The 9,539-nt window shown below is 35.6% G+C and overlaps 1 protein-coding gene across 1 annotated transcript in view; it reads left to right on the forward strand.

Annotated features, from left to right (window-relative positions):
- LOC107513504 (membrane cofactor protein) overlaps nucleotides 1–9,013 on the forward strand; it is a 120,279-nt gene extending 111,266 nt beyond the window's left edge. The window contains exon 19 of the mRNA XM_036234461.1: nucleotides 6,384–9,013. Coding sequence (XP_036090354.1) covers nucleotides 6,384–6,459 — 76 coding nt within the window. The 3' untranslated portion in view covers nucleotides 6,460–9,013. The remainder of the gene's footprint in view (nucleotides 1–6,383) is intronic.
- The last annotated feature ends 526 nt before the right edge of the window (nucleotides 9,014–9,539 follow it).

Genomic DNA, 9,539 nt, shown 5'->3' on the forward strand with positions numbered 1-9,539 from the left:
ACCTTTTTTAGAGTATTTCAAAAAATTGGAGAAGGAACGCTTCCAAACTCATTTTACAAAGCCAGCATTACCCTGATATAAAATCCAGACAAAAACATTACAATAAGGTTACAGACCAAGATCCTTGATTAACATAGATGTCAAAATTCTAAACAAAATATTAGCAAACCGGATTCAACAATACATTAAAAGGATTATATGCTATGACCATGTGGGATTCATTCCAAGGATGCAAGAATGATTCAACATTTGTAAATCAATCAATTTCATATACCACATTAATAAAATAAATGATAAGTATCTTATGATCGTCTCAGGAGATGCAGAAAAAGCATATGACAGAATTCAACACCCTTTTATGATAAACACTCTCAACAAAGTAGGTATAGAAGGTACACACGTCAATGTAATAAAGGCTCTCTGTGACAAACCCACAGCTAATAATCAGTGATGAAAAGCTGAAAGCTTTTCCTCTATCAGGAACAAAACAATCACCACTTTTGTTCAACACAGTATTGGAAGTCTTAGCCACAGAGTCAAACAATAAAAAGAAATAAAAGACATTCAAATTAGACAGGAAGAAGTATAACTCTCACTATTTGCAGATGAAATGATACTAAATCTAGAAAACCCTGAAGAATCCACCAGAAAAAAATAATAGAATTCATAAAAGAATTTAGTAAAGTAGTAGGATACAAAATTAATATGTAAATATCCATAACATTCCTACACACTAATAATGAACAATCAGGAGTAATTAAGGGAACAATCCCATTTACAGTTGCATCAAACAGCATAAAATACCCAGGAATAAACTGAACTAAAGAGGCGAATGATTTATACTCTAAAAACTGTAAGACCATGAAGAAAAAATTGAAGAGGATACAAATAAATAGGAGGATACACCATGTTTATTGATTATAAGAATTAATATTATTAGAATGTCTTTATTTCCTAAAGTAATATACAAATTTAATGCAATCCCTATTAAAATACCAATAGCATTCATCCCAGAACTAGTACAACTAATTAAAAAATTTATATGGAACCCCAAAAGACCCTGAATAGCAAAAGAAACCTTGAGAAAGAACAAAGTGAGAGTTATACTCCTTGATTTCAAACTGTACTATCAAGCAACAATAACCAAAACAGTACAGTACTGGCATAAAAAGTTATATAAATCAATGGAGTAGAATAGAGAGCCCAGAGATCTCACTTACATGATCAGTTAATCTATGACACAGGATGTATAATGGGGTAAAGACAGTCTCTTCAGTAAGTGGTGCTGGGGAAACTGGACAGAAGCATACAAAAAATGAAATTGTACTCATATCATATACAAACATAAATTCAAGATGGATTAAAGACTTAAATGCAAGACCCGAAACCATATAACTGATAGAAGAAAACATAGGTAGTAAGCTCTTAACAGTATATTTTTGGGTTTGTTTTCTCAGGAAAGGGAAACAAAAGTAAAAATAAGCAAATGGGACTACATCAAACTATAAAGTTTTTGCACTGTGAAGGAAACCGTCAAGAAAACAAAAAGACAGTCTACTGAATGGGAGAAGATATTCATTAATGATACATCAATAAGGGATAAGATTTAAAATATATAAGGAATTTATACAACTAGACAGCAAAAAAAAATAAATTAAAAATGGGCAAGGAACTTGAATATACATTTCTTGGATGAGAGCATGCAGATGGCTAATAGATACATGAAAAGATGCTTAACATCCTAATCATCATGGAAATGCAGATTAGAACCATGAGATATCACCTCCTAATTGTTAGACCAGCTATAATCAAAAAGTCACAAATGCTGGTGAGGTTGTAGAGAAAAGGGAACCCATGTACACTGTTGGTGAGATTGTAAATCGGTGCAACCACAAAAAAATTACAAATAGAGCTGCCATATGATCCGGCAATTCCACTTCTGGGTATTTGTCCAAAGAAAACAAAATTATTAATTCAAAAAGATGTGTATGCACCTCTGTGTTCATTGCAGTATTACTTATAATAGGCAAGATATGGACACAACTAGCTGTCCATTGATGAATGGATAAAGAAGGTGTGGTAAATATATACAATGTAATATTAGTAGTAAAAAATAGAATGAAATCTTGCCAAAAGTGTGGTAAATATATACAATGCAATATTAGTAGTAAAAAATAGAATGAAATCTTGCCATTTGCAACAATATGGATGGACCGAAAGGGTATTTATGTTAAGTGAAATAGATCAGACAGATAAATATCATATGATTTCACTTATATGCGAAATCTAAAAAAACAAAAACAGAGACCCATAGATACAGAGAACAAGCTGATGGTTGCCAAAGAGGAGAGAGTAAACTAAAATTGAAATTGGAAATAAAATGAAGTAATGATATAAAATGAAGACATGAAAAGGAAAAGGAAGGAGACATAGTATAGCAAAACAAGCAAACGAAACGTGCACATATACATATAAGATTTGTACCTTAGACTTCTGTGGAGAAATTATTGCTACAATACGCCAAGGCAGCTGGTGAGAGGGGATACGTGAAGGTGGGAGAATACATTTCCTTGCATCATTTCCTAAAAGGCATATGACCTGGGAGTCTGTATGGGAGAGTGTCACTGAATATTACTGTGTATAAGGAAACCACTGTCAAAGTAAAACTGTTCCAAGTACAAAATAGTATAAAGATCATTTTAAAGATCACTAAAACATCATTTAAATTATGATGAAAATGGCCAGCCACAAGGCTGACATCTGCTACAGTTTTTTTAGCTGTCAGGTAAGAACAGAATAGGATCCCAGTTGGCTGAAATGGGCCCCATCTCTCACTCCCTTCTTTTCCTTCCAGTTTCTTTTTTTATTTGACTCTTACCATAATTTCTAGTCTTGGAATCCACAGCTCTTGTCCTGTCCTTTGCTACTGCTGTAGTACATTTTGCATGCCATGATTGTGGTTCCAATAACCAGATGCTTTTGTTTACATCAATGTTTTCACTTATGTGTAGTGTGTACATTTTCATAGATGCATGATTTTCTTCATTCCACTTATGTTATTCCAGGATAAGTGAGAGATTGTTAAATTCATTAGTTATATGTGTAATTTATGTATTTTAATAATGTGACTAAAGCATTTTTTTTTCCATTAAGGATATTTTTTACTTGTTTTAGCAAACCTGTGTTTAACATTATGTTAAAAATGGCTGATTCGGTAACTTTGTAGCTTTTAAGCTGTCTGCTTAAATGAGTGTCACAAAGGTTTTTAGATTTAGTGTATATAGTGCCAGGTCAGCTGGCAGGGGGAGATGGGGGAGTATGACCTGGGCAAAAAAACTGAAGAATCAAATTAACTTGAACATTCTTCTACTTGAGCATTTAACAAACTCTTTGGATATCTTAAACAGAAAAATAATTTAAAAACAAAGATCTTTTAGTTAGTTGACAGAACACATTTATGAGATTTAGATCCATCTGAGGGAACTGGGAGGTCTTAAAAGTTTTACAGAGATCTTCCCTCAAGTTGAAAATAAAGTGCCACAGGAAGAAACTGTACTCAGTGCAGAAGTTATGACGCATCAGAAAATCTATGAGTCGTCATAAAATGGATTTCTAAGACAATGTTATGTGCATTTACTATATGCTGCTTGGGTATTCCCTCAAAATCTAAGTCACTAGAGACCAGTACCATCTCTCCCTACAATCTGTTCTTCTGTGAAAGACAGTTCACGTTATTCACTTTCAGGCTACATGTTTCAGAGGAAAACAGATTGCACAGAAATTTAGAATCTGTTCATCTGCTGGATGACCTGTAAGAATTCAAGGATAAAGTAGCTTGGGCACAAAATTCCTCCTTCCGGTTCCTAAGTGAGGGTCAGAAAAGTCGTAACGTATGGACCTAATTGTCAGCCTTACTTCCCTTCTCGTCTGGCATTGATTTTGTCCCACTAATCCCACTCGTCCTTCCTTTTGCTTCTATGCCACTGTCTTATTCAGCCCTTTTCCCTTCCTCTGTTCAGCACCTACCAAACTGGTGAGAGCCACAGAGAAGTAAGATTTATTTCTCCCTGAGAAGAAGAGATGGGAGAAAAGCTTGCTTTTATCATTAAAAGGTATCTGCCTCCCGTGTTTCTGTTCAGAGATGTCCTTTCTTTTGAAAGAAATTCAACAAATAGGTAGATGTCAATAACCTGAGCTCAGATATGACAGTAAACATCAAAGAGGACACATAGACTCCTGTTTCCTTTGCTAAATTCTCAATATTTCCTTACACCATTCATGCTTGAATGTAAAATAACGCACAGTGACAGGCTTTACTTTGAGGTGGGTGCCAGTAGAATAATGTCCCCTTGTGCTTTCATCAGACTGTCTAGCTTCCTCTACCCTCTAGCAGCTGTAATTCCACAAGTGGAAGAATTTTTTAGCCCAATGATTAATAATCATAGAATCTCTTTATTTTAAGTAGAGGAAGGGAAAATGTCCTTTTACAGAAACCAAAATACATGTTATTTAATTTTGTAAATGTTAATTCTGTAAATATTAATTCTGTAAAGCCATTTTTCTTTGATGAGAATATTTTTAGCATATGAAGAAAAACCAACAAAAAATCCTCAGATTTTGACAAATTATGAATTGCATTGCCTTAAACCCTTCAGCTGCCCAGCCAGCCCCTCTGTCTTTGCGTGAAATGATGTGGAAGTTTCCTCTCTTTGCACCAGAATGGGTGTCTGCATAGCTGGGAAGAGGGGTCGATGTGTGATCCACCACTTACAAAGTGAGGCACGACCCTAGGTTCCCATCAAGCGTCTGGGAGCCAATTCCACAGAGGCCAATGGAAGGGCAGTTTCTTGGTAAAAGCAAAGTGGTGTCTTTGATCCCAGGGGCAAAGGGCAAGACAAAACATCCCTACTAGATCTCCTTGGTCTCTGAAGGTTCCTTCGAGGCTGAAGCCAACCAGGAAACTAGTTTTCAGACTTTCATGAGCTTCAAGGAGCCTGTAAACACTTGAAGTTAATTTGATGAATGCTGAAGTTAATAGAAAATAACTATAATTAGAAATTCAGTTTTTAGATTTTCATTATTTCAATCATTGCTTCATTTTTATATCAAACATTTCTTTAAATTTATATTCTCTTTATAGATTGGGTTTCCATTTTAAAATCTATTTGAAAAAAATATTCTACTACTACAGAAAATAAATGAATTGACTTCAAAAGATAGAAGAATATATGGGTTTTGGAGAATTCAGTGACAGGCCTATTATGTCACTCCCCACAGTAGTCCTTAGGAAGTTGCTGTATTACAAGTGCAGTACTGTGACAGTGGTGGTTGACTGTGACGGCCTCCTCCATGAGGAGAAATATTAAAGTATCCGAATCTAACAGGGGTAGCTCTTACATCGGGGAGGCATCCCAGAAGCGTTTGCTGTGACAAGCATACCGTAAATAACTGTCCGATCCAACTTTAGTTCTAGTCAATCTCTTATAGCCAGTTTACTAAGGCAGGGACTACAAATGCATTTTCCAATGTAATAGTTAACTATTAATAGTTCCAATTTAATAGTTAATGTCCTACTGAGGACTTCAAAAATGGCTAATCCAATGTAAAATGTGCTGTAAGTTTAAAATAACACCATATTATAAATAATACCAAAAAAATGAAAAACACATGGCGAAATGTTAATATTTTGGCTGCATTGCGTCGACTAAATTATACTAAATTAATTTTCTTGTTTATTTCTCTTTTTTAATGTGGCTTCTAGATAATTTGAAATAACCAGTGTGACATTATATCTTTGAGGTGCTGGACTAGCATAATAGATTTTAGAAAGATGTCTCTTGTTACAATAATATTGCGTTATAAACTTTAGTTATTGATAGAAGCTCTTACCAGAACATGCGATTTCCTGGACAGTAGGTATAAATGAGGCATCACCGAATGTGAACATGTGGGAATCATTACCTTTTTGAATGTTTCATTTAGAGGTAGATTTAAGATATTTTGAAAATAGAGGTATTAAGATTGTTAAAGACGTAAGATATTAAAATTAAGATATTGGGAAAATACATTTCTCTCCAGTCTTTCCCATTGGCCCCGAATTAAAATGAGGAAACATTTACTAAGTACTTTATATGCAATTTGTCTGTTTTTTGTTTGCAGGGAATAAAAAATATAATACAGGGACAGAAGAAGTGTTTCTAGAGCGAGAATGGTTGAACATTTGAAATTGTTTTAAAAGAGTCATCTATTTCTTAGATCAGGGACTCTTAATACTATAAGTACAATTTATTTTAATTATCTATTTCCTAAGTGGGTTTCTGGAATCTTAATTTTTGTACTTAATTATGTTTATCTCTGATGCTACCTCTTTATCTTGCCTTTAGGGAAGGAGACGTTAGTGCTGCTGCATACAGCGCTTACCAGAATAAATCAAGCACTCCAACAGAGCAGACAAACTAAACATTTTCCAAAACCTGCTGAAACACTGTATCTTTTGATCCTGTTAAAATGCCAAGATCTGCATTAAATTTGTATAGCTGTTATTACAACTGTATGGAGGCTCTTCGAATAATTGAAAACAAGACTATGTGATTGAGCAGCTCACTTCTGGGTATCTATCCTAAGGAAACGAAATCACACTGTGGAAGAGATATCTGCATCTCCCTGGTCATTGCAGCATTATTTACAGTAACTAAGACTTGGAAACAACCTAGGCGTCCATCAGCAGATCCTTGGATAAAGAAAATCAGGAATACATATACAGTGAAATACTACTCAGTCCTAAAGAAGGGAATCTTGATGACACAAATGGACCTTAAGGGCATTTTTCTATGTGAGATAAGTCATACACAGAGACAAACACTGTGTGATCTCTTATGTCTAGAATCCAACTAACAAACTCAAAAAGAAAATCATATTTATGGGTGCCAGAGGGGGTGGGTTGGTATGGTGGGTTGAGGAAATTGGGTGAAAGTCAAAAGGTGCAAACTTCCAGTTATAAGCATGTATTGGGATGTAATGTATAATATGGTGACTTTAATTAGTAATACTATAGTGCATATTGGCAAGTTCCTAAGAGATCTTAACAATTCTGATCATTAGGAAGGAAAAAATTTTGTTAAATATAAGGCGATGGATGTTAACTAAATTTGTAATTATTTCATAATATACACATTACCAAATCATGCCGTAAACCTTAAACTTACAGAATGTTCTATATTAATTATATCTCAATAAAACTAGAAGGAAAATAGATCTACAAAGTTATTCTCTAGTCCTTTTCACTCTCATGAATCCAACTGTTAAGACATAAGGCTAACATTTATGATTGCTCGAAAGTAGTCACCATCCTTTGATGCTTCTTTGAAATGATATGAATTTGGTATGAACCTCATGCCTGTTTCCCCCTAAATGACACTTGCATTTATAGGGAAAGTCAACACAGTATCCCTGGTAGTATTAAGGTGGAAAAGTGTTTTATAAAATCTCCAAATTTAGAGAAACATAGTTCAAATGAAATTACATTTCATTTATAAAGAGTAACTTTGAAATCTTTTTTTTTTCAAAAGTTAATACCAACTCTTAAGGTTCACTCTTTCAGCAACTGTTACATGTACTATATATTGTTTTAAAAGTCTGTAGAAATGTGTATATATTACTTCAGCCTTTAAAAATTAAAAATAGAAATGAAATTTGGAATTTGAACAAGTTTGACTTTCTTAACTAAGTATATTATTGGAAAATACTTTTATAGTTAGTAGGGTAAAATTCTGTTTAAAAACATTATTGCGTGGCATTTGTTCACCATTTTTAATATCAATAACCAGAAATCAGTAATAATTTGGAATCATTTGCATACTAAAGTAAAAAGTTAGAGGGCTCTAACACCCACAACAAGAATGCCAGCTCAGTACAAAGTGAGCACTGTAACCTTGTCTTTTCAAGGAGAACTCCACTCTTTAAGACGTAGACTCCACTCTACATGGCCTAGGTGGGTTTCTCTCCCTCCTTAAGAGATGTCTCACTTAATCGTCATCTAAATGCAGGCAGTTCTGCAGGGAGTAAACTCATCAGATAACCTCACGTTCTATCAGGATCTCGGTCTGTGTGCGCATCCCACCTCGCCTGCTGAAAGGCAGGGCAGACAGTAAGCCACGTATTTCAGAAAAGAACACTCAACTTCGTGTGCTGGTTGTTGGTGCTAGGAAGGGCAGAAAGAACCCCCAGCTGAGGTCGAGCTCTCCGCTCAGGAGGAATAGAAGCTGCCCCCTCTTCTGAGTCCTCACACCAGGCAGGGCACTTGCAAATGAGCCAGCTGGCAAAGAGGAGGAACCGCCCCTCTCATTCATCTTTCCGAGTTTTGTTTTACATTTTTATATTTAGTACCACAAATTGGGCCAAGACATGTTGCCTTGAGAAGGATGCGATGGGGGAATCAGAGGGGGCCACGGCAAATACTGTTTTACTCTTACAAAGGCATGTTTATAATGCACCACAACTGTTCCTTCCCTTTGTCACCTCTGGTGCCAGACTTTAGGAAGCTGAGTTTGAGCAGAAATAAACGTTTTCTGAATTACATATAGAGAAGTTTGCTACGCCCATTTTCACATGCTTATTTTCAAGAATTGGCACTTGCTTAGAAGCAGAGATGGCTGTACTCTTATATTTTTAATGTCTATTTGAGGTATTTTTCAACCAAAGCTTGTTATGTGTTACCAAAATAAAGTTTCTGCTTTGAATTTACCTTTTTACAATTTAATATATATGAATGATGTATCTGTAAATATTATGTTTGTCAAATAATTTGTCAATTACTAAAGTATATGGACAAACCAGTTTTCTGTAGAAACGTTTAAATGACAGGAAAGAAACATTTGAACTAAAAGTTTCTTAACACCGAAAGAATGTATTCATAGTGAAATGGGAAGTCCTGTGTAATAGAGGCCCTTATTGTTCATTTTTTGAAAACCTGATTTTCAAATCTGGTAAAAATAAAATGTAGGATTACAGAACATTTATTTGTGACAATGTGTTTGTTTCCGGTGCATTTTATCCCAAATCAGAGTATATTTCGAGTCGGGGGCCCATCTTCTGTAGCCGTTGCACCCCTACAGTCATTACTTGTGCCCCTCACATCCCAGAGCCCGAGGTGTTGTCTGGGCTTCTCCACTCCCCGGACATGTGTCCGATGACACCACATCACCTGCAGCAGGGAATCCACACTTCTCAGATGATATTTGAAGACTTTCTACAATTACATCCCAACTCTTCTTCCCAAGCTGCGTCTTTCTGCTGCCTTTCTTCAAATAACCTGCTCTCGGTCAAGCCGGACCATCTGCCCTGTGCCGTATTCCTAGTTCACTGACACCTGGAACACCTGTGGCTCCTGGGCATCTGCAGGGCCGGTGCATAGCGCCCATTTCGTGATGCTTTTCCTCATTTCTGGCCAGCTCTCACAGCCTTTGTTGTTATCTAGCCTTGAGTATCTGAGTATCTGTATACACATGTCTAGGAGAAAACATATATTCCACATTAGTTTA

Source organism: Rousettus aegyptiacus, unplaced genomic scaffold (genome assembly GCF_014176215.1).
Source record: "Rousettus aegyptiacus isolate mRouAeg1 unplaced genomic scaffold, mRouAeg1.p scaffold_m13_p_17, whole genome shotgun sequence".
Lineage (NCBI taxonomy): Eukaryota > Metazoa > Chordata > Mammalia > Chiroptera > Pteropodidae > Rousettus > Rousettus aegyptiacus.